General features: G+C 41.0%; 2 protein-coding genes across 6 annotated transcripts in view; both read right to left on the bottom strand.

Annotated features, from left to right (window-relative positions):
* The window catches only part of map4k2 (mitogen-activated protein kinase kinase kinase kinase 2), a 30,325-nt gene extending 15,114 nt beyond the window's left edge, over window positions 1-15,211 (bottom strand). For all 4 annotated transcript variants that reach the window (XM_061066224.1, XM_061066225.1, XM_061066226.1 and 1 more), the window contains exons 1-12: window positions 14,918-15,211; window positions 6,573-6,630; window positions 5,261-5,351; window positions 4,836-4,900; window positions 3,997-4,052; window positions 2,557-2,604; window positions 2,394-2,436; window positions 2,199-2,271; window positions 1,109-1,240; window positions 862-924; window positions 662-743; window positions 12-128 (exon numbers count right to left, since the gene is read on the bottom strand). In XM_061066224.1, the coding sequence (XP_060922207.1) occupies window positions 12-128; window positions 662-743; window positions 862-924; window positions 1,109-1,240; window positions 2,199-2,271; window positions 2,394-2,436; window positions 2,557-2,604; window positions 3,997-4,052; window positions 4,836-4,900; window positions 5,261-5,351; window positions 6,573-6,630; window positions 14,918-15,010 (921 nt within the window). In that variant the 5' untranslated portion in view covers window positions 15,011-15,211. The remainder of the gene's footprint in view (window positions 1-11; window positions 129-661; window positions 744-861; window positions 925-1,108; window positions 1,241-2,198; window positions 2,272-2,393; window positions 2,437-2,556; window positions 2,605-3,996; window positions 4,053-4,835; window positions 4,901-5,260; window positions 5,352-6,572; window positions 6,631-14,917) is intronic.
* Window positions 15,212-17,303: 2,092 nt separating this feature from the next.
* On the bottom strand, window positions 17,304-26,190 carry men1 (multiple endocrine neoplasia I). 2 transcript variants are annotated; one of them, XM_061066090.1, is made up of 10 exons: window positions 26,115-26,190; window positions 24,241-24,723; window positions 23,917-24,125; window positions 23,055-23,183; window positions 22,106-22,146; window positions 21,875-21,962; window positions 21,290-21,426; window positions 20,010-20,151; window positions 18,719-18,892; window positions 17,304-18,587 (listed from the first exon to the last, which is right to left on the bottom strand). In XM_061066090.1, exons 2-10 carry the CDS (start codon window positions 24,674-24,676, stop codon window positions 18,063-18,065), a joined length of 1,881 nt encoding a protein of 626 aa, XP_060922073.1. In that variant the 5' UTR covers window positions 24,677-24,723; window positions 26,115-26,190; the 3' UTR covers window positions 17,304-18,062. The 2 variants fall into 2 exon arrangements, with proteins under 2 accessions (XP_060922073.1, XP_060922074.1); XM_061066091.1 differs by lacking the exon at window positions 26,115-26,190 and adding an exon at window positions 25,988-26,053.
* Window positions 26,191-26,228: the final 38 nt, after the last annotated feature.

Consider the following 26,228-nt stretch of genomic DNA (forward strand, 5'->3'; position numbering starts at 1 on the left):
TTTGCACTGACCTCCAGTTCATTGTCGTCCATGCTATGAGTTTGGGTAGAGTGGAGCTCAGGGTTGTTGGCCATGTCCAGAAGCTCAATTACCAGGTTACGGGTCAGTAGCTGTGTCACAAATGGATGCTGGAGAAAGAAGGTATGGATCAGAGCCTTTTACACTATTATGAAGCTAAGTTGGATCTCACAAAACCATGTAAAATGGCACTGGAAAAACAATAAATCCTATAATTAGTGGTCAGTCTGTGCAAGTATATCAGGCTAAGCTGGCTGATTCCCCATCATATGACATCATGAAGAAGTCACCATGAGGTAAGATGTTCTCATGACGTCATATAGTGTATACATATATATATATATATAGTGTCATGATGACATCATTATGAAATGGCATTATAACAGTATAAAAAAGTTAGGATTGTCTGACTGGGGTATATAGAGCAGGGTATGCAGCAACCTCTGATGCTTTACATTTTCCTTATTATTACCATTAATCTGTCAGTTCATGATTACCAGATTCATTATTATCATCCGTATGACTGTGAGGTAAAGCAGACAACAGGAACAAACTGGCATTTATGAACTTAGGTGAAATTGCCTTTATGATACTGGCGAGTTAACCACTTTTCATTAATGACAAACACAAAGAAGAAGCCAACCTGCAGCAGCGTCTCGGCTGAGGGCCTTTTACGAGGATTTTTAATGAGCGCCATCTTCACAAAGCTTTGGAAACCTGCACACCTGCACAGAGAGGACGAACAGGGGGAGGGGGGTGACACAGTGTGAATCAATTTGACATCTTCTTTTTTGTCTCAATACTGAATGATTTTAAAGGACAAACACTGGCAGTCCAACTCACCACTTGGATTTATCCTTTAGTCTTGGAGGCTGGAAGCTGCTCTTGGACATCAACATCAGTGCTCTGAAATATTGTTTTAAATGTCACTGCACTGTCTAAGGTCTTAATTGTTTACTTTAATTAATTGGCAGCGACTGTCCAGGAATGAAATGCAAGACAGACAGGCAACATGTTACATAACACACGCCTCTACTGTTTATCATTAGATCCGTCTGAGCTCCAGTCCCTGTCGTCTGTCCTGACTCACCGCATTGGGTGAAGGTCAAACATGGGCGGTTGGAGTTCAGCCAGCTCGATGGCAGTGATTCCAACAGCCCAGATATCGCACAGGTGGTTGTAGCCGCCCTTCTTTTCCACTGCAGCCACCTCTGGAGCCATCCTGGACAGAGGATTCAGAATGAAGAGGAGACATACGAGGAAGGGGACATTGCATATGATTCTCCTGAAAAGGAGATACTGGCTGTTTACATGGCCGCTGCGGTCAACTTCCAATATAATGTTGTCTATTCTCTAATGAAAACCTTCATTTATAATGTCACCAAGCATTTTGTAACATATATACACATCTGTTATTTTTAACAGAGTTAGGAACATCTTAATTGTGGATTGACCTCCTCCCTCACATGTGCATTAGAAGATGCAGCTGCACGTACAAAGATGGCCCGGGTTAGATTCAAGATTCAACTGTGAAGCTAAACGAACGATATGAGGTCTGATTAATGTGTGTGAGAGAGAGAGAGAGAGAGAGAAAAAGAGAGCGAGAGAGCGAGAGAGCGAGAGAGAGAGAGAGAGAGAGAGAGAGAGAGAGAGAGAGAGAGAGAGAGAGAGAGACAGGAGGGGGAGCGGTGCACAGAGGACCAAACCACTGGGAGTGCATACATTCAGTACATATTGTATCACTATTTAACATTATCATTGCATATGTTTATACAATGATAATATATATATATCATGTTTGCAATGATATATAGGTCCAGACCCGGAAATCCGCCCCTGTCTATAGCTGTTTCCCATCTGTTTATACAGTTTTTATACCGCAACAACATGGTTTCAATCAATATAGTAGTAAGTACAGAAATATAATGTGTTGCTATACTGCATGTCTGCGTATGCTGCACACAACTTGAAGATCTCCTGTTTATTTGCGCCTGTTAAAATCATGAGCATACTTGTGCATTGACTTACTGTTTTGGTAGTCTACTCTGTACATTTGGCCATAGATATTGTCGGATATAATGAAAAAGGAACATTGGAAAGAAAACTAAATTGGTTACTTGCATCCCTCATCTAAATCACGTCTACTGTTAACAGACAGAGGTCAGCTGCGTTCATCTCACCAGTAGGGCGTTCCTATGAAAGACTTCCTTTTGGCCACCGAGGCGCTGATCTCTGCTGCCACTCCGAAATCCGCTGGACACAGAAGAGACAGACAGGGTTACACTGGGGCTGCTGGCCTGCTTTACGCCCACTTGATGAGTTGCAGGAGTTAAATAAGTGCTGCAGATGTGTGCCCGATGCAAATCACCACTGACCCAGTTTCACATCTCCCCTCTCTGTCAAGAGGATGTTGGCTCCCTGCAGAGAGAACACCAATTGCAATGTGAGCATCTGTTCCCATGACAATCAACAGTATAACAATGTATGAACACAATTATAAAGTAACACCTTGATAATGTTTTTTTAAAAATGCATTACCTTTATGTCTCTATGCATTTTGCCAGTTTCATGAAGGTGATACAAGCCCTGAAAAAGATAGTATAAATATAAATATGTATTATACTATTACTTGTTTTAAAGCTGTCCAAATTTATGGCCAGATTGACCAGTCAGGAGGCTTTTGAGTTTGAAAAAGAAGGTTCTGGGGTCCAGATGTCCTGTGTCAGGGATTTTCAGGGAATTCGATTAATATGATTGATTTGTTATTTACAATATGCCCCACGGGAGCACAATATTAAAAGTCAATGAAAAGTATAAGGTCTTAAAATGAGACCATCTAGTTATCTGATTTACTCACACTACCTAAACATGATATAAAACACCTTATTAAATATGATCCTTTACATTGAACTTATGTTATTAAGTTACATGGAGATTTAATTTGTAATCAAAAAATTAAATCTATGTTTTAGGCCTAATTTTGAGTGGATACAAATCTCTGTGACAGAATATGTGATGTTGTACTGTTATATTGTTTTATCTTAAGTTTAAACAATTCAAGAAACTGTATATAGATAATGTCATGATACATTATCCAGCAAGTTAAATACCTGAAAACACATTTGCATTACCTTCATCAGAGGGATGTAAAAAGATGACACAGAACAGCATGATGACAATAATGTGGCTCAACTACAATAATTACATTCTTATATAATATAATGATTATATAATCATTATTACTGATTATTCTGCTTTAAGTTTTTTTAACATTTTAGTTATGATAATTTATGGTTTTGTTCAAAACAAGCACAAATGGTTTTACAGTCTTTAAACAAATGGGTCTCAAAATCTATTTAACTGAAACTGTATTTTATGAAATTAGATATTACACATTAAATGATTTAAGTAATGTATTGTAATAAACTGAACAACAAAATATGTTGAAAAGGAAGATTGAAACTGATACAGAGAAAAATCGCATGAAAATGCGTAAACCGAAGTGCGTAAACCGAGATGTCAAAACTGCAGCAACACAACAGTAGGAAGAACCACTTGGTTGTTGAAGCAGCACTTCTCAGTTTGTGACCTGTTTGTTCCCTCTTCTCTGTGCACCGTGGCCATGATGACACCAACAGCAGTGAACTGTTCAGCTCTGAAATCGCTTTGTATAGATTATGTGCCAAAGTGATCAAATGTGGTTAAAAAGATGATCTGGGATTTCTTCCTTTTGAATTCAGCATTAGTTTGTGTAGCTGCGTTGAAGTGAGCAGAAGGTCACCCGCTGACAAAAGTGTGTATGTTCTGCTCTCGACTCTGATGCTGCAGCAACAGTTAGCTCCACAGTATATTTAGTGGTCTGGCGAGGTTAAATACTATTTAGCCTTTCTGTTGCTGGGAAAAACACATGACTCACTGTCTTCGAGTCTTTACAATGCTCCAACAACAACAAGCTGCTTTTCATCCAAAGAGCCTTACCTGCAGGGTTTCTCTGCACACGTATGCAATCTGCTTCTCCTTTAATGGGCCCGTCACTGCGAAGAACAGTTTGATTAACAGCTCAGACTCAAGAAGAGGAACATCATCAACATCACAGCATCAGCTTTACAGGGACTCGTACTAATCTTTAAAATCAGGAGGGTGATAGCAACAGTGTCACACTCTGGAAAATAAAACGAAATGATCCGATCTTTTTAATTAGCTAGATAAGAGTTCATATTGGATTGTATTTTGACATGATTTCCAGTAATAGTGGCTGGTGGCAGCCATTCTCTTCCAACTTGTTTGTTGCCATTTTACAAGGAGATACCAGAGCTGTCACTTCCGCTAATAACAGGAAGCACACGTTCACTTTTTTAATAAATGTGTATGATCAAAAAATAACCTATTGTGGCTTTCAAATTCCCATTCATCTTGTTTGAGTTTAAGGTTAGCAATAGAAGAACCACACGGCTCAAATCGGGAAAACAAGAGGTTTTTCCTGGTTGTCACTCATTACCTCTGAATACCGAGCAAACACATATGAAGTTGATATCAATCAATTATCAATAAATAATATATAAAATTAATCACATAAATCCTTTACATTTTGTTCTGTGTAACAAAAAAGATATATCCACTGTTTCTTAAAATCATATAGACATAAACCGACTACAATGTCCCCACCCTGTAAGGTCTACGCTCAAAATGGATCTCACAAAGATGTACTGTATGTACAAGTACACACACAAACATTGGGTATATGTTGCAGATGATACTGAATCGGCTGCAATACAAGATCTACATTCAGAATCTTTCACATTTTTTTGTATCTGTACCATGGTAAATATCCTGAAGGGACCCTCCTCCACAGTACTCCATGCAGATCCATAGCTTGGTTTTCCTGGAAAGAGACACACGTCTGTTATCTTGGTATTTGACACGCGCTCTGCTTATCCTCTAGGATTGAGACACAGTTCAGCTAGGACTGTGAAAAGCAATATAGAAGAATACGGTATTACAAAGGAAGCACTCACAAGTAGGCACTCCCTAATATTCCTAAGCCAAATCATCACTCCCATAAAAACCTGTAGTATAATTCACAAGCTGCTCGGCCAAACGTCTAACTAAACAGTAGAACGAGTGGGAGAGGAATCCAGCAGCAGTGTGGGGACGATAACAGTCAAATTCCACATATTTAAGTCCACCAACAGCCCAAGGAATCCCCCACACATGAAGTGAACAGGCAGAAAACAAACGGCACCTGTGGTAGCTGCCGAAGTAGGACACAATGTTTTTGTGCTTGCACTCCTTCATCATGGTAATCTCCTGCTGGATGGACGTGATGTCATCACCTTAACACACAGACAGGGAAGCAAGTGGTTTCTCAGTTCATATAGCTGGACAGAAAATTATAGCACGGTAAACCATTGGGTGTACGAGGAAGGTTAGGGGATAGGGTTAGGGGATACAAATCAAAGTTAATATGATTATTAGTAGTAGTAATATGATTATTGTATCATTTTTCACATGCACACATGGGTCAAGGACAGGTAAAGGTTCTTAAAAGTTTTTTTTATTTTTAAATCAGGAACAATGTGTTTAGAAAAGTCTCATTTGTTACTTGTTGCTTGAATACATTATAATATTCCAAATTTACATTTAATTGTGGAAAACTAATTATACAAATAAAATAACTAAATCATTCCTTTCGATAACTATTCACATTATATTTATTAATCATTTGTTCACTTTAACCTCTTATTTGTGTGTTTAAAATTATATTTTACCGTGTTGCACCATCTAACGATTATCAGTATGTACTTTAAGAGAGTTATTAGTTGCTGTAATTTTTCCTCGTGTCCACAGTGGCTGTGAAACTGTCCCCTCTCGATGTTTCAACAGCATAACTAATTGGGACAAACCAGTTTTCCTCTTTTAGGGCAAAAATACCTTCTCACATTCAGTCAAAGCATGTATAAAGCTTCAGCAGTCTGAAACATTTATGTGTATAATTGAATGTTACAGGATTAGTTTATTAAAAAATGTGCTCTTTGTGTTACTACCCCACAACAGCAACACAGCAGGGACGCAGAGTCAACAAGGAGAGCAGATACGAGCAGAGGAAATGGTTCCAGCAACAAGTGAACTCTAATAATGTGCGTATTAGCATTGTCATATTAATTTATAAAAACACAATCCTTTGATTAAAGGGAAAAAATGATTTTAATGTACAGTCCCATGTGGAAATTTGCCATCCTGCCCACAGTGAATGAATGTGTGATGAATGTGTGACCTGCTGTGCAACAAAGTAAACAAATCTACATCCAAGCAAAGACATATTGCCATTTTTTTTTATTGTATTGTAAAGTGTCCCACACTCTACCACAGTCAATGGAGTATTTAGGAGTATGTATGTTTATAGGGTCTCACCCTGTCTGTGTCAGCCAGTGTCTGCCCGGGTTATTGTTGGTCTCTAAAGCTCTAAGCTGCAAGTGATGGCCTCTCCCAGTATGATGCATGACTACTGTTTTGATGATCCATGATGTTTTAATTTGGAATGATATGGAACATACCTGGGTCCAGCTTGACAATTTTGATTGCTGCCACTTCAGATGTCCTGATGTTACGGGCCTGAAAGGAATGAAAAATATATGTTATAAATATGTTCATATACATTATACCCTACAGTGACCAAATCCTTGTATTTGTACCCATTTTGGGGACAAGTATTGGTTTTATAAATAAATAATCAGGGAGCTAAATAACCAAATGGTGGGGTCATTCCAAAGCCATATTCAAAAACAAGCTACAGATAAATAGGTTATGAACAATTTTGTGCATATCCTTCTTTAGAAACACAACTTAGACGAGATCATGCTGATATATTGACAAATGCCACCAGATGACCTTAGGCTGGTCTCATGAAAATGTGTTTTCTGCTAGAGCCGCAGCAGAAAGTGATGCTGGTCCAACCAGTTCCTATGGAAACCACATCAATGGTTTCTCCTCTAGCTCTGTTTGTCTTGTGCTCCCCTTGAACGTCAAGTACCACATTTACACCTGCATCAATCATCTGTTTGATTGATTGTAATGCAATCAGATAGAGTTTGAAAGAAGGGGGAAAAGCACACTCAGGGTTGACTGTGGTCTTTTTGAATAAACCTCCTCCACAGGTGGTCAAGGACACATTATGACCAGATTATTTTTTATCTACAAAGCACTTTTTAGCAAACCACCTGACATTTATTGTGGGTCCAAGATTGTAACTTGTGCCCAGAAGCTAATAAAAATACAAATATATCATCCTTTAGACTTCAGGGGCTCGGTAGTAGCCAGAGGTGTAAATGTAATTTAATACAGATGCACACTGTACATCACATAACAAAGTCAAACCAGTGCAAAAATGACTTATTTCTTATAGTACAGCAGAGTTGAAGGTGGAAGTTATTTAAAAACAGCTACAACATGTTTTCAGCTTCCTCAGTTCTTCCTGGGAACATCAGTCATCCCCATTCACTGACTGCTCTGACGTCGAATGTACTGCTTCTCACTCCAGGCATCCAAAACAAACGAGGCAGCAGCCAATAGGAACACGGCAGGTCGCCTCAACTCAACCTGTGGCTAGGCTGCACTCACTTCCTGTTTTCTTTCCTGTTCTACCGCAGGACTTCCTGTGACTACAGTGATAGTAACTTCTCCGACATGGTTTTCATTTAGACAAGCCTAAAATATCAGCTACTTATAGAGCTATGTCCAAAATGGGAGGAAGGAAGCCGAAACGATATTGGGTGTTGATCAGCGAATCAGAAATAATGCACAGTCTTTTGTCCAACTGTAATTCTTCAAAGTGACCTTGACCTTTGACCGCTGAAATCCAATCAGTTCATCCTTGTCGCTCTTCACACAAACTGACAATCACATTTATTTAGTTATTAATCAATGATGTCGGATGATGAATCCGGATCATTCGGTCACTTTGACCCTGATGTCCTGGCTGTGCATGTCACGTCTCCTTGTGTTGTGTGTGGCAGGTGAAGAGCAGTACACAATTGAGGAAATGATGAACCAAATTAACCGACATGAGTAAGATTAAGTTGTGAGAGGTTACAAATGTCGGTTTCGATACATTTTCGGGTAGTTTCCCAGCCCTACAGTGTAGATTTGAGAATGTATGTGAACATCGGGTTTAACGACATTAACTAAAGCTAACAGGAGTCAGGATTTATCGAACCTGGAGTCCAGTCAATGAACGCTTACCAGAGGTGTGTGTCATGCCGAGTTCAGACGACACCACTTTCAGATTATAATCGGAAAACACTGCACAACTTGCTGTCTTGTGATCAGGAGTCTTGCAGTCAATGTGAGTTTACACTAGACTAGACGACTGACTGGTGACAGGAAGTCACACACTACATGATCTTTCACATGGAGAAACCCTTAACTGCTATGTATTCCTCTTCCGGGTCTTATTATACTGCTTTTACCCTATCCTGCATTTAGATTGGCTATAGTTGTTACCAATCTGTCTAGCTGTTTAGCCTACTAGCAATCTAGTCAGATGACGCTTCTGGGGTGTTTGTTGGTGAGTGGGAAAATGTTGAGTGGACTGATGAAACAAAGACTGATCTCTTTCCTTGTGTTTCACTATTTTCCCTGTCATTTTGTGTGTTGTTCAGCCCCATATTCCTGCTAACTCACCTGTGGGTGGGGTTTATTCAGAGCATCTCATTCAACCGGACTCCGCCAGATCATCCAGTCAACTTTTGGGGTCGAGAAGCTATCTCCGTTTTCCCCTGTGCATTTTGTACATATATCTCTGTGCGTGTGCTTCGTGTTTACCATTCATTCAAGTTTTGCACTAACACCATTCAACTTTTCTCAAGTCTCTGTTTGTCGGTCTCACTTATAGAGTCCAATACATATTGAAATATAATAACAGCAGCACTAAGGTATGTGTGTATGTGTGTGTGTGTATGTGCGTGTGTGTGTGTGTGTGTGTGTGTGTGTGTGTGTGTGTGTGTGTGTGTGTGTGTGTGTGTGTGTGTGTCTGTGCCAAGTGATAAAGAATATCATGAGAAAACACCTTGTTCAAATCTTCTTGCCACTGCAATACCACATGGCCTAATAGTATAATATAACTTAAATTAACAAATAATCATGTTCTGTGTTAAAAGATCTGGAGAACAGTGAAATGTTCAAGGGAGGTAAGAATTTTAAAATCCTGGCGAACACTTCTGTGCAGGGCGACTCTTGTTAAAGGAGGACTTTCCTATTCCTACTGTAGAGTAGCTTCACATCTGACAAAATAACTGTGAAACCCCACATTACCCCTCATCTCTCAGTTTGAAAGAAGCATATACCAGCTATCAAGTTGCATTATGGGAACTGTATCATCAGGATTTTAGGAGTTGGCCCTTACTAGTGACTTATTGTCACATTGTGCGTTTATGTCGTGTTCGAATTATCATAAAATTGGGTCAGAGTGGGAAAGTTCACGTTAACGCCATCTTAATTCAGAAGAGCAACTCGGAAAGCCTGCGAGAATTTTGGTGCATGATCACTTATAATTCAATAACATAATTTAGAAACAGCTCTTAATAGTAACATTTAATGTGAACTTGTCAAATGTTCCTTGTGTCACTTGCAAACTGTATATCCGTCTTTCAAAAGTGCCAATCACCTGACTTTTCAAACAAAATACTAATGGCCTTTTCTTTACTCTTTGTCATTCTGCCAATATTGGCAAGGTGTGTCAAGGTGTTTTATAAAACACATAAACAAATTTTTTACATTCAATTTAGCACAAGAACACACTGAAGTCCGAGTAAGAGTCAGTGAGTCTTGGCCTTTTTTTTTTATCTGCCCCTTTGTAGAGTTCCCCAGTGTTATGACTAAATATTACTTTTCTGGAGGATTCCTTTAAACCGTGCACAAGCTGTTCCATGCTGATAATTACTTAAATGTGGCTTTTAGGGATATAAATGATCTAATAATCTGATACTTACTAACTTGTTAAAAGGCAGATTTTTCTGTTAGATTTTTCCCCCGTTTGAGTTAGAAAAAAATCCAAATTCCCTAGCTTATTCAAACTAACTGAATCTTGCTTTAAAAATAGAACTGATTGAGCCTTGGCTGTTTGGAGCCACAGGAGGACACGGATCAGGATAAATACGAAGCTCATACACATGAGCTCTGAACGGAGTTTCCTTTGAATAACAGCAGTGTAATAAGAGTCCACTGAAGGCCCACACAGTCACATGTCCAGAGGTTTCACCCTTGACTCCTGCGGTTGCAGCTCCACCGAACCCACGAACAGCGGCACTGAGAGTGTACTATTGTTTCTGATTGTGGTGCTGTTCCCATTCACAGCAGACGCACCGGCCACGCACAAATATGGTGCTGAGTACCAACGTCACAGTCAGCTGAATATTGCTCATATTCATGTGTAAAAGACTTCTTGGTTTTCTTGGACATTTAGACGCTTAATCTGGATCTTCTTTCCCCTTGATTAATGGGTTTAAACGAGCGCTATACTATTCATTATATTCATACTGACAATAAATATACTAAACGTGAGGGTCATTCACTGTTGGGAGACTAAACCACATGTTTTACACCAATGTTTTACGGAGCCCAGCTTGCCAGCTGAGCATAATGCTGGTTCCACAGACTGCCAGTGGGAAAGGAGCTTTCATCTGAGCTGTTTTAGCTGAAGAACCTGGTTCCAGAAGGTTCTTTCACCTCAGCACCTCACTGGACTCTGGTATCTCGCTTTATAAATTTGGGAAAAAAACAAGATTACTTCATTCTCTGCTCAGGGTGACATTACTCCACTATACCTTTATTTTATGATAAAATAGTTGTTGGTGTTTGTATTAATGTTTATAATCTGGCTTATAGAACCTTAACAGAGTACACTCTGCACTCCTATAACACTGTGGGGACTCATGATGGATAGCTGAAGAATGAATAATGATGCAGCAGAACCACAGGTATTTTCTTCCCACAATGCAATTTAAATCCCCAGCAGCCTGGACACAGTTTTCGTGGTGTGTTATGAAAGTGGCAGGTAAAGAAGCCAGTAGCCTGCAGCAGAGCCACACACCAAGATTCCTTATTTCTTTTCACATTTGTTGTCAAACCCACACTGACTCCAGTGACATCACTACAGAATCAGACCTCACACAGCTCTCGCTGGTGACTGGACCTGAACATTTACAGCGGTACTGGTTAGTTCTTAAAGACTAGTCTCAAATTAAATCAGACTATATGCAAATTGCTGTTGAAAACACTCTCTAAAAACACAGATCTAACAGATTATTCCATACAGCCCATGAGTGCTCATTGAATCAGATGCTCTGGTCTTTGCGGCCTGCTGACCGTCTCTCCAGTACACTTAGACGCTCTTGAATAATCTGTGACCGAGAGCTTTGCAGCTGTTCTGGAGGCCATCCCTGCTGAACGTGTTGATTGTTCTACTTGCAAGAGTCTGTACGTAGACAGAGTGGTGTGAGGAGCTGCTGTTGCAGTTACTGAACATTCAGCTCAGGAAATGCACTGCACAGTTTGGAATGGCTGTCGTGAATAAACCATTGAAAACAAACTGAAAGCAGCTCACGTGGGAGATTTTGCGGCAAAACGAAAAACTGTAAAAGCAGTAGAAGTAAATGCAGATGAATCTGCAGCAACTAATAGTCCCCAGCAAATATAATCTTAATTCCTCTTTCAGTAGAACTGGCAAAAGAAGAAATCACAGAAACTTTACTTTCACTCTGTAATATTTTAAAAGCGTGCATCTTGTGCATTTCACCAACAAGGTCCAACAGTCTCCTTAAATTCAATCAGGCTAAACCAAATATTAGTCATGTAAATGTGCCTTATTTTTGTTTAATCGAGATGAATTATTGCCTGGGAAAAATGCCGTTTATTGCAGTGCTAGAGATGTGTTTGTGTGTGTGTGCGTGTGTGTGTTGTGGTAATCCATCCGATTGTTTTTGTGTAATCTTGCTCAGAAACAAACAAACCACCCAACAATCACACGGACAGGGGTGAAAAGATAAAATAAGATAATCCTTTAGTCCCACACTGGGGACATGTTCTGACATCAGTAGAAGCAATAATAAGTAAACATGCAATACAAATGCAAGGAGACGTAAAAATATGAATCAAGTAGAGATAATATACACAATGTTAACAGAATATATACACTGTGAGTAGAAAATCTTTGGTTTACGTAACCAACAGAGAGATGCTGCTCTCTCTCTCCCTGATCCATGATATCCACCACCTCTCTCTTCTGATATTACATTTCTGTAATAATCTGTAGGATCTAAAAACCTTTGCTCCACCTCCTGTTATGACTGGAGCTGTGTTAGCTGGGGCAATGGTCTTTCTGTTTAGTGCTGAGTATATATTTTGGCTATTTGCTGTTAATATGTAGAGACGGCAAGGGAGAGACAGGAGACATGGTGAGGGTGTCAGGCAGTGACACACAGGAAATAGTCCTGTCGAACTTTTCAAAATGTACGCACCAACGTGGTTTGCCCCCCTAACGACTGCATCTTTATCCCTTTGTGTGAAAACGACAAACCCGTCTACTAGAAATTTGATACAACTCTATTTCAGTAACTGTAATGTTGAAGGAAACGTGGTTGCAACCAGATTCCGCTTTTCATTAACATAATGACGATATGACAAACACGCTCATAAAAAGATAACAGTAAAATATTCAGAGACAATGTGTTTGTTTACCAGCAAAATATTGTGCTGGATTCAGTTAAAGATCCTGTACTGGCTTAATACAGTTCACAGTGACGTCAGACACAATCTGTTGAGTAACATTTAACCAAAACCATTGTTCACTACCCAGAGGTGTCAAGTAACATAGTACAAATACTTTGTTACCTTACTTAAGTAGAAATTTTGGGTATCTATACTTTACTGGAGTATTTCTTTTTCAGACGACTTTTTACTTCTTACATTTTCACGCAAATATCTGTACTTTCTACTCCTTACATTTTAAAAATAGCCTCGTTACTCCTATTTAATTTTGGCTTGTTTTCATTCCGGTTTGTCATCGTTCAAAAACACACACAATGTGGCGCACGCAGCGGATGAGGCGTGCGCCGCCGTCCTCGCAGCATCCCACATTTTTCAACATAACATTTTAACATAACATTATAGTCATAATGGCTTTTAGAAAAATGTGTTTTTTGGAGGAGGGGGGGTAGTGCACTATAGGCCCCTGAGACGCGGCTTAAGAGTTTGTCCTTAATGGAAAAAAATTCCCCTAACATTACTTTTACTTTTATACTTTAAGTAGTTTTGAAACCTGTACTTTTACACTTTTACTTAAGTAAAAAGCTTTAGTCGATACTTCAACTTCTACAGAAGTCCTTTTAAACCCTAGTATCTATACTTCTACTTTAGTAATGAATGTGAATACTTTTGATACCATTGTTCACTACCTGTGTATGAGAACCCTGGTCTCCCTCTGCTGTGACACCTCCTCACCACTGCCTCCATTACAGCCTGGACATGATCCAGTCAGAGATTACTTTTTAAATGTATTTCTTTTTTTTTGTCTGTCTTCATATGGTGCTTTTCTAGTCTTGATCAAGTACGATAATGTTTCTTTTTTTACCATCCCTGGGCAGCACCAAGGACACTTCGGCATTCAGAATGGGGGCAAGACTGGGATCGTACTACCGGCCTTCTGGTTGGACGACCCCCCCACCTACCCCTGAGCCACAGTGAAACAGTTTAGTAGTGGCAGCTGATCGTGGACTATGATTACAACAAGACTGCTTGACACACAATACGCCTCCTCACATTCTCCAACATTACTGACAACAACTCCTCAATTCATTTGTCATTAGTGCTCCCTTCATCTCTATCAGACATATTCTGATACTTTAAACATTGACACACTTTTCCATTATGTGACAAATCTTCAAATCAATGATGTAAATAGTGTTATTTTGTTGATGTTCTCAGTTACAAGCGTCATCTATTGCACTTTTTGTCTGAACAGAGGATGTATGCTCCTTGTTAAGCTCTATGAGAATAATACAAAAATGTAAATGATTGATTGATTGATTGAAAGTAGTCTATGAACGACAGAGCTGGATTACAAAGGACAATGTGATCCTGAACAGAACCTTAAAAAGTTTATATTGTGTTCACATGGACTAACAAAGTACAATAAGACATGGGGCGAGGTGGAGAAAGTGGAGAAACTGGTCCTGCAGGTCCTTTATTTTTGCCACAGCACCTTCACATTTACTCAAGCATTGCTGTCTAGGGTGTAAATTTAAACAATACAAATTCTTGTTTTTCTTATGCAGGATGCACCAGGCAGCGGGGCGGGTTAGCAGCACAGGATGTTTGCATCCTGACACCAAAGTCATCGAGTGAACAGAGATGACATGCACTCTCCCACTGAAGACAATGGTTAGACACCGAACAATGGCTGTGATTTGATAGAATGTGTTACATTTTGTGGTCGTGTTCTTAAACGGACGTGTCAGGTATTTCAGACCCTTCTGCTTACTTTTTCTCTGAATTTTTTCCAGAAAATTACACACAAACACAACTGCGACAAATTGATGCACTGAAACACTAAAAATGCACAGTGAAAGGATAATACTGCCCAACAACATGAAAACAAACCTGTGGCACCACTGATGCAACAAGGTGACACTGTACTCTGAATAATACCTGCCTGATCTCTCTCTCACATTGACATGAATAAGAATGTTTTCCAATAACATTATTGACATCCCACCCTCTATACGCAATATTAGCAGGAGGGCAGTGTAAACCAGCGTTCACCTTGATGACAGGAAGTCAAATCTCCCGCAGAGACCCTCTGATTCTCTCCCTGTGTGTGTGATTCGCTGCAATCAACCTCACTCACCTTGAACACATCCCCGTAGGTGCCGCAGCCGATCCGGTGGATTAACTCGTAGTCGTCCAGGGGGTCCAGGAACGACACCCCTATCGTGTCCATGGTTGGAGACCAGCTCGGGCTGCAGTGGGAGGCTGAGGCTTCTACTCACACATGAGGAGGCAGCGCACGGACGACCCTCTGACTGGCGGCTTGATGGGAACTAATTGGAGTTGACTAATTGCTGGTGTATCGATCGGATGAGTGGGGCAGAGGGATCACAGACAGGACGGAGGCAACTACGCGATCACTGACACAGACGAGAGCCTGTGCGCAAGTAGTTGCCGAGCGGCGCTGGAGTCACATCACGCATGAGCAGACACAATCCTACACTGTAAAACATTTCAACACAAATCGCTCACTGGGTGTTTTCAGCCTGTGTCAAGGTTCACCTGAACACTAGAAAGAGAAAACGTGAAATAAACACCTGAAATAAATGATAATAGGTTTAGTAAATAAATAAATATGATCAACTTTTTCAGAATAATAATATAAAAGATTTAGAGATCAGACTTAAAACTCAGAAACTAGAAATGGAAAAGAAATCATTAAAAAATAAAAATGATCATAGTGAATCAATATGCTACGGAAGAGGATTAGTGCCACTGTGGAAAAAACAAGAGAGTTCTGACTTCATCTCAGAATTAAAGTTCTGACTTTAATCTCGGAATTCTGAGTTTAAAGTCACAATTCTGAGATTAAAGTCAGAATTCTGAGATTAAAGTCAGAATTCTGAGTTTAAACTCTGAACTCACTTGTTTTTTCCACAGTGGCCCTAATCCTCTTCCGTAATACGGAAGATTCGAACAAAGGAGATTAGAAACTAGTTAAGTAAAGACGATTCTGCCTTTTCTTAACTTGTGATAAATTAAATAACATCGAATTCAATAATAGCCTAGGCCTTATCCTTCAATCAGTCAAATTTTACAATAGAAACAATATAAACTTCAGACTTATAACTTGTAACGCCTGAAAAGATATAAAGAAAAAATAAAAATAGGCATGGTAAAACCAGATTTAAATCAAGAGAATTAGGGCCACATCAGAATTCTGACTCTTAATCTGTCTTTGTGAAATACGGTTTAAAAAAAAAAAAAAATTCTGAATATATTCCAAAAACGAATACGCAAATTTATGGTAAAGCCAGTCAATAAATTAAGAAAAATTGAATTTGGAGAGAAAATGTCAGACACCAGACATCTTACTATAACATCAGACCTTTTTCTGACAAGAGGAACGTTAATTTGGCCCTGAACCTCTTGTATAAGATTTGAACATGATCAGATTTTGGGGTCTGACCCACCTGTGGTGGCCCTGCCTTGGAAGAAGGTATGTTGTGATTAAAAGGCAGCTCACCTGATTACACAAAGGTTCAGAACTGATGGTTTGTGTATTTGTGTATGTCTAGACATGACTATATGCATATTGGTTTTAAGGGAAATCGAACTTTGCTGGACTTCTTGCACGTTGCATCGACTCAGGACTGCTGTTTATCTCTGCTCCGTCTCTTCACTAAAATCAGAATGATATTATAACAAAGTTTCCGTTTTTTCTACGAACATGCACTTCCTCATCTTCCACAGGAATGCATGCTCCTCTCATTGGTGCTCTAGTTATCCTGGACAATTGATACAAATTGGCCTGTTTGGTTAATGTTGCCCCATCCACAGAGAGCTGGTCTCCTCTGAACCAGTGGACCAGTGATCTTTTACAGAATGTAGAAAACATGCCTCCCACTGCAGTATAGGCTCAAGCATCCTGTTTCTTTTTACAGTGTACAACCTCCACACTGTTCAGCTCAGTCACCTTGTGTCCTGATACAGTGGCAAGAATGATCTGCATTTACTGTGACACAACTGTCACCATTGTATCGCTCCTTAGTGTAGGTTCAAAAAGAATGTGAACCTCTGGGGGGAGTCAGGGAGTCAGGATCAACCAAACTTGGAGTCCAGCCATCGAAAGCACTGGAAGTGTATGTTAGAGCTACTTTTGAAGACCTGTTGATTTACATGAAGCAGGAAAATGCTACAGAGTCCCCTCAAAGAGTTTATATATTCAACGGTCCATATTCAGACTGTGGTTAGTCTCCATAGAAGTGTTGGTCCTAGCTAAAGGCTCAAAGGAACCACTGGGGCTGGTTAACTTCTCTGTTCACGAGTTGCACAAACACACATCATGGTGCATGGAGCCAAGTGTCCACGTCAGGACACCACAGAGGAGGCTGCTGCTCTCCAGAAACACATCACTGTGTCTGAAGTTGGCTGAAGAGCAGCTTAACTCTCTACACTCGCAGAACACGCAGCTACAGCTAATGCAGAAAACCAGGTCATTTTGAAATCAGCACATCTTATCCCACTCTGTTGTCAGGTCTTTATTACTTGCAGATACAAAACAAGAACAAAAAACCACAAGTCATCAAGCAAATAGGATGTAGCAGGGCCGCCTAATGTGGCTCCGTCTCAACAGTGCATGGTCTTTCTGGTCTTCTCTAATCATTAAAAATAGGCCTCACTCAGCTATTCTCAAAACTAAAGGCCACCTACTTTAGAAAAGAACAAAAGCAAAGTAAGGCAACAAAGAGCTAGCAAGAAAGAAGCTGTCGATAGAGCAGAAGTGGACAATGTTACACAGTAACTATCCTAAATTAATTACTTCCAAGGCTTAAGTTATGAACAGGTTCCTAATGGTTCAAGTTGATATTTACACATCCTTACGTTGAATTCTGGTCCTCGTCGTTACTTTGGCTTCAAACACCCATGTATAAGTCAATGAGAAGTTAATATTCAGTGTACAATTGGCTGCCAATTAAAACACAAAACTAATGAGTGAAGGTTACAAGTGATCAACCAGGTAGTTCCCCAAAAAAGGGAGGATTTCTTTTTAAATAAAAACAGTGAAAAGTCCATTCCTTCAGTTCAAACCTGATATGTGACATTTAACTGCAGAACAACTGTGCATTTGAAATATTTTCCTGGGAACTATGAGGGTGTTCACTGAAAACGACCTCTGGATGAAAACACAGCAAAAAAGTTTCACAAACGAGAGCGAGGTTAGTCGGGCATCTGTGCGGCTGTTCACAGTATGTCGTACAGAATCTCTACAACAATCAGCATGTCTAGAGCGACTTGCGCTGCCGCTTCATGAAGGACATGGAGTAATCCCCGGTGGGGGTGCTCTTCTGTCTCTTCATCATGACCTGTGACTGGGCGGTGAGCTGTAGCTTGATGGCGCTGGAGTTCACCTTGGCTGCGCGCAGCAGCTCCTTCATCCCCTTCATCTTCTCGCTCTGAAAGACGACAACAGGACCGGCCGGGGAGGGGGACGCCTGCTGCTGGGACAACGGGGAGGATGCAGAATCTGGGCTGGGGGACTTGGGTTTTCCTTCGGCGTCTCCACTCCGCTGACTCAGCGAGGAGCGGCGGCGCCCACCTCCCTCACCCACCTTCCTGGGCTGAGATGCTGCTTGAAGCAGGGTGGATGGGGAGGTGGGAGCAGCAGGAGGGGAAGAAGAGTTCTGCTCCTCCAGCCTGGACTCTCTCCTGGGGCCTCGCCGGCGGCCCTCTCGGGGGTCATCACTGGACTGGTCATCATCGTCCTGGGACTCTGGCTCTTTGGTGATGATGGACACCTTCTGACGTACCTTTGGAAGGAGAGCACAAACCTATTTTCAGCCACAAAGCATCATCATGTATGTGAGCACCATCACCTTTGACTCCTGTTGGGTCGACTCATTTTGATCTTCAAACACAGAACTAATCTGGGTTCCCTCACCTGAGCATCAAAGCGGCTCAGAGACTGAACCAAGTAGGTGGCCCAGCCCACATGAAGGACCGGCGTGGGACTGCCCTCCTCCCATTTGCAGATACCATCATAAAAACGCAGCAGGTGAGCAAAGCATTCTGGGTCCAGGAGTGCCGAGAAGGCTGCAGCTTGTTTGGGGAATTCCTGGAAATGCAAAGGTGGTTTAGAGACACAAAGTGCAAAAGAAAGAGAAGCAAAGGAAATAAAGCACATTGATACAAATATTAATGACATCTTTGCAATGTATCTGTATTGAATTATAATTGTGTAATGGGAGTCCTTGGTGATGTGTTATCTACATCTGATTACAGAAAATGTTTAATAGTTTATAGTGCATGCACACTGAATGGACTGCACATCTGGGAGCTGTACGACATCACGTCTGTGGTTATCGAGGTGACTTCAGGTTACTACAGTGGTTCACTTAACTGTTAACAATGCACCTCTAACGTACTTCAGAGCAGGTTCAGTTTGAGCTAAGCGATCCAAAGCTTTGAACAGCCCAACCACTGACCAACCAGTTCACATGGAAATGAATCATGACTCTACAGGATCCTGATAGGGACGAAACTTTACAGCAAGTGAGAAAACTTAAGAGAAGCAGAAATGTAAACCTATTTTGAGTGTGTCTTTTCTATTCTAACCAAAATTACCTACAGGTATCAGAGTTTCTTATCATGTTGATCACTATTCATGGTTCTGATGCAGTTGCTTATAGTTAACAACTCTGGATTTTCCAGCTAAGAGCTGTGAATGCAGCAGAGTGAACTGAGACAAACCAGCTGCTTAGTGCTGGTTGTCAGGACGATGTTAAGTTCCGAGGAGGTCGGACTTGCTTTGTTAATTAAAGTCACTATATCATCACAGGCTCTAATATATACTGCAACATATTCAGGTACACTGCTGTTTCCAAGTGTTTCCATGTGTTCTAGTTAGCCACACATCAGTCCCACCTGTCAGTTACTCTCCATCAACGGGTACCGACTAATCTCTACGTGTTGTTTACTTCAGTGAGAGTTAAATCTACCCTCAGAGTATAACAGCTTTAGGTGCGAACTGAGGAGATTATCCATATGTATGTACAGATACAGATCACATGTTAATACCAGCTGGAAATCATTATTTTGTTTAGGGTTTCTTTCCTTTGACAAAGAGACAAGGAGATCGTTCTGTAAATAAACTCTAATGCATCTGTATGCATAGTAAGTGTAACATCGTTTTACCTGTTGTGTTACAGAACTGCACAGGCTGGGAAACTCACCTTGTCGGCTCCTTCTCCCCCCTCTCCTCCCTCCCCAGGACTGTCTGCAGAGGGGGTCTCTTTCAGCAGAGTGGGGACTACATCATTAGCAACGTCAAAGAACTCTTTATAGATCTCCTCGTCCTCACGGAAATAGTTATACCTGCAGAGGCAATAAAGAGGAGAAGGACTTTTATTAACAGCAGGCAGATAAAATATGCCGGAAATATGGTTTTAAAAGGCCACGTTTATTCTCTACCACTGGATGACTGTTCATTTAGCCATTAATAAAGAAATCCTAACACATGAGATTCAGATTCAGAGAAGGCATACTGATGTCTGCAGTAGTAACAGTATTTTGGTCTGTACGTGATAGTGAACTTTGCTGAAAGATCTAGAAATAATCCACTGTTATGAACACACACACACACACACACCAGATATCCTTCTTTAGATTGTGCAAAGGGAAAGGCTGAAATTGAAGAACAATAGGGCAAGCAGGAAAAGGAAGCCGAGAGATGAGGAGGGAATGCGTGTTCTGGTGGGTCACTGCTGGTATTTTTAGCTGCAGCTCATGAACAGTGTTTTAAGAGAGAGAGGATGAAGAGCTAGACACCTAATAGCTCGACCACCACACCCTGTCACATTAACTGGAGCTGGGCTTCTCTGTGGTGGACATGTTACAAAAAACACAAATAAACAAACAAAACAAAAAAAACCTGACATAAATGTGGAAATTTCTGACCTAAGATGGTTGTAACTTACATTTTTGATACAGATGGAACAGAAGTCAGGAAATGTTGTCTTGTATTTACTGCCACCTTGTGTCCTCCAGGTGAAATATGAACAACTCACTAAAGTGTTTCCCGTGTAAAAGCCCTGATGTTAACACCAGCAAGCCTAGTATGTGTTGAAACAGATAAAACCTAAATCTCCTTGTGTTCCTTTTGCCGCTGGCAAACTAAACTGGTTGAGAGTTAAGTCAAGCTAAGCCTATAATAATGTTAGATTAAATGTGTCAGTCCACTGCAAACTGACTTTTCTGTTCATGTCATGACGAGGGATGAACTGGTCTCAGTGTAACATTCACAATGTTAGTATTGCTGTTTTATTTTTATTTCTCATGTTACTGCATGTTGCATGTTTTTTGGAATATTATGTACTATTGACCCCAGCTTGAGAACATGACCTCATGTGTTATAAATATGGAAGGTTGGCCTGCTGACTCGTGCACATGGAGAAACTAATTCCACTCATCGCCTCCCAGTCCCTCATAGTGAGTAAAAGCAGCGTGAACTCACTCCTGCATGACCTGAGCTGCCTCGGCCCAGGACCTCAGAGCCTCCCGCACTTCCTTGTGTCTGTAGTGAAAACCCGCCAGGTACATGTAGGGGTAGATGTGCTCGTTGTTGTAGTGCTTCTGGGCGGAGCTTACGGCCTGAGAGGGAGAGAGAGCGCAGACACATAGGGAATGTTATTTCCTATTAAAGATCCAAGTGTGTGAAGAAACACAAGAGGAATGTAAACCACCCCCACACCCTTCACAAACACACAGTCATGTCATGTTAGAGGCAGGAAAGAAAAATAGCTTGTTCTAATAACTATATAATTTTAGGGAAAACCCATAAACAATACAATAACTGACCACTCAGGTTTTGCCAAGAAGAGCTGAGCACTTTATGGTGAATAAATGCATATGATACTGTCCTTCCTATGACCGATCCACTAAAGTCAAGGATATTTCAGTACGTTAAAATGTTGCTTCTTGTGTTACTATATTTTTAAAAAATTGTTTGACATTATGTTAAATGGTAGAACTAACAAGAACCTTGTTGGTATCCTGCAAGTCTCCCTGTTGTCTACTGTGGTGAACACTACAGACTTACCTTGAGGTGGATTTTCAGGGGGGTCTCTTTGCCTGGTATTGGGTCCTGATCCTCAAGGTCTGCCAAAGTGCCCATAGCCATCGGATACCTGGTAGACAGTGAAGAACAACATGAGCGTGTGGACTTCAGAAAACTAGCATGTGAAATGTTTGCCACAGTGAAGCATTGTGTACGGATCGTAAGAGTCTGAGGGACTCGTCTTCTCACATTCCTTTAAAAACTGACTCTCACCTGTCCAGGTCACCGCGGTCATACAGCAACCACAGGAGTTTCTGTGAGAGAACATAGAGAAAAGGGGAGATTACGAAAATGCACTTGAAGTGAAAATAAGATTTTTGAGAGTTAAGAGCTGTACAGAAAATGTTCAAATAAGAGTTTACTACCACTGGTTTGATACTCAATTCCTTCAATTACTATAGAAGGTTTATAGTTTATTTTCCTTGAAAAAAGTTCCACGACATTAACTCCATCCATATAGCAGATATGTCATAATAAAACCCTGCTCACACTTTACTAGGATAATGTCAAACCTTTCCCTGCACAGGTTGTTCAGATTAAAAGCCAAACACTGTCTTATGTGCAAAATGTGAAACATCTGCAGGGAGTGATGAGGTTTAGTGATGTTAAAGGAGTTAAAATAACAAATGAATTAGATTTCACTCTCTGTTTGTTCAGAGAGAAACTGAGAGAAGCAGCAGGACATGACTCTGGTTCTAATGTTTGCACAGACTGATTGCATAAAATTAAACTCTGATCGGGTTGATTGAGTGAAGGGAGGCCTTTTTCCAACATAATAACTTATATTATTATTCAAACATCCTTCACTTCGAGTTTAATTTCAACACAAGAAGCTGCAAATCTTTTATGATGGTCTCCTTAGATACATTTTACATTTCTATATCTTCAATCTACTGGAATATCTGCTACACATGAGCTTTCGTTGATGTTTGGATGGGATGAAGACTGTAATGAACAAATTGTAAAACTGTGAGAATTTGTATGACAAACAGGAAAGATATTGGGAATTTATGAGTCAATAATCATGTCATATATAACAACATCAAAACCTTTTGAGTTGTAGACGGCCTCTCTGACATTTAGCTAACTTCCCCAAAAATGAAAATGAAAGCTGGGGTTTCCTGGGGGAGGATAAGAATAACAGTAAAGTGGTGGTTCTCACCTGCTGCAGCTGCAGGAGCTCAGAGCTGTCAGTATGTAGGTCCAGTGATGGGTTGATAGCACAGACCATGAAGGCCACCTCCATGTTTCTGTCACATTTCATGTAGGAGCCCTTCAGATACAGCCAACTCTGAAAGACAGACACAAACACATAAATATCATAAATTAGAAATTATTAGCCCATAAAATAAAATATATAGCTATAGAATCAAATTAAAAAATACTCCATGGAAGTTCTGCAGCCTATGCAAGGTTATATTTCACAAGCTCGGCACACCTCTGTCTGAACCTGCTCTCATTGCTGATGTAAAAGTGAAAGTCCCGGCAATACAGACAGAAGTTGAGCACACGTTATCACACAGAGTAATGCAAAGTATGCCCCAAAGTATGTCCAAGTCCTACCCACCGGGTTAGATGTGAGAGCCCTCTGAGATACCAAAAGACAATCTTGTGACTCATCTTGGTTGCCGGTTGATTATGAGTCACATCCTTTTTAACCTTTTTTAATGGGGCCATGCGTGACTCAGAGCAGTAGAAACCTTTCTGATGCATGAGCCTGCCTGCTGATAAATCCTTAGCTACATAAAAAAGTAAGTGACATTTTTTCCCCCATGACTCTCATCATTCATGCAAAACTCCTTAACCACAGCTCTTCTCAGAAACGTTGCCTCACTGCCATTTAAAATATATTTTTATAAAGACTTGACCTTTCACACTTGTGCAGTACTTGTTCATATTTTTACTTGACAGAGGACCTGTATGTTGCCAGCAGATGTGAATAAAGGGTTCTGGTGCACTTCTGGATGTATATTCATGATCTCTTTACGTTCTGGGACAGACATGTAGATGAAGGAAGGTCTCACTTTCTCATTAACTCCTGCTGTGACTGTTTGCCCCCGTCGGTCCTCGTTCCCCTTCCCATGCCAGGTGACCTCTGCAGTCTCTTCGCCGCCTTTGCTGAAGATCACCCAAGCGTGGTCTTCAGACAGCCCTAAGTGGACATCCTTCAGGCCGAGGACCTGGCAGGCCGCCACCACCGCAAAGGCAACCCCAGAGCTGTCCAGTTTGGTGCCTGGTTTAAATTAAATTTGGAATTATTTGGAATTCCTACAAATTGACATTAACTGCAGTTTATTCAAACAAACCTCAAACCAACTTATTTAATTTGAATAATTGTGATGTTTTACCAGTGATGAGACTGAAGAGAGACTGGATGTGAGCCCGGTCCTTGAAGTATGAGCGGCTGAGACTGTTCCAGATCACGTCTGACACTTTCTTCACCAGCTCCCTGCTGGACCCTGAAGCGGTCCTCCGGTACTGGGACAGGTCCACCGCACCCCGGATCTGGGCCGTGAAGCGCTCGTACAGTGCAGAGATCATACCCAGCTCCACTGTGGGGAAGCAGGAGTTGGGGCAGTCTGGCTCCAGAGGCTCAAACCGTACTCCTGGAACGTTTATGGGGATGACTCGGTTCACAGCCAGGAAGTGCTCGACAAAACCCAGGACCAGGGAAAGAAGTGCTAAGTCCGGCTCAGGCTTGCGGAGCTCAGTGTCAAACAGCTGAACAACACCGTCGATCCCCCGCAGGGGAAAGTGCTTCTTTTGGCCTGAATGTAAACCCATGGTGTCCACCGTCCGTTACGAGCCAGATGTTCTCCTCATCTGCAGAACTGAATAAGACACAGCAGTTATTTCAACAAACCCTCCATATAATACATTGACGCTGCAGAAGGTTAAGTTAAAATATGGCCCTGAAAAGTCCTTGATTCTATATTTTTATGCATCTACTTTACCTGACCTCCAAGCCCATGGGTTGGTACTCAACATTTAAATCTCAAAATTCAGCTCACAAATATGTAATTTCATTTTTAAACAGGACGCAGTAGTTTACTAACCCAACAGCTAATTGTATATTTTAGTAAACATTACTCAAATAGGAGGAAATCGACAACTAAAAAATAAATTATCACCAGACTTGCCATTCAATTTTGGATTTTCACTCTGTGTATTATGCATGTATTATGAAAATGAACAGACATATGGAAATGTATTTCTGAATAAATAAATCGCATAAAAAGATAATATTTAAAAAAAAAATTGTATAAGCTAATAATATCAATTTAGCAAAATAAAAAACTAAAGAGAGAGACTAATTGTTTCTTAGAACTTTTTGTTCAATTAGTTTTCACTCAGGTTTACTTCCGGTTATATATCTCGGATTTGTAATGAACCGCTTCCTAAGAGTGAAGACGGTTTAACTGGAACTGGTGTGTCCTCTCCCGATAAGCACGGCAACATCTCTCGTCGTACTCTCTGGTATGGAGACATGTCAGGATTGATAACCACCCCATCTTTACCGATTAATAATAATATAATAATGTATTAATAACGTGGTTTTCATAACTACCTGACGCATAACCAACAACACGTACAGGCAGACAGTGACCCGCGTCCGGGCAGCTTGACTCGTTGCATAATGTTGGTTACTTCGATGCAGCTAACAGGGACTACATGGCGCTGTGGTGGGCGGGGCACTCCCACCGCTACACACATCCATTCAATACAAAGCAGCCGAAAGCTCTTTGAACTTGGTCGCTGCGATCAATTCGACGGCACGACTCCACCTCATCTCACACGCTGTATCAATCAATACACACCGAAAGACCCGATCTGACTTGTTTACTCGTTAGCCCGGTTGGTTAACGTAAGCTAACCGGCTAACCTTCTAAAGTTAAGTTAGCTTCCCATATATGACCAGCGCTAGTTTGTACAGTCAATGCTAAGTAGGGTAAATAAGAAGGGTATGGTGCTGAGGATAACCTGAACCAGAGAGAGACCACACCGGGTCTAGCGGCTTGAGAGCAGCATGGCTGAATGATGACTGTTGTCAGGAGCAGCTAACAAGCTAACGGGCTACTAGTTAGCTTAACTCACCACTTTTGCACAAAGCTAATTCCCTTAGCGCTCCCGGGAAACACGTCTCCGTAATGTGCCCCAACAGCGGCCCCCCCTCAGCCCTCACCCAAGCCTTATTCCCCCCCGTGTGTGGTAGATTACAAACCCGTTATCTCAAAGCCTCCGCCACATGTTTTTGTTTGTGTCTCCCTTCTTTTGCCGCGCAGTTCACTCCGTCTGAAAGTGTGGTACCAGCCTCTACGTTAGCGCAGCGCCGCAG

The sequence above is a fragment of the Limanda limanda genome, chromosome 22 (genome assembly GCF_963576545.1).
Source record: "Limanda limanda chromosome 22, fLimLim1.1, whole genome shotgun sequence".
NCBI lineage: Eukaryota > Metazoa > Chordata > Actinopteri > Pleuronectiformes > Pleuronectidae > Limanda > Limanda limanda.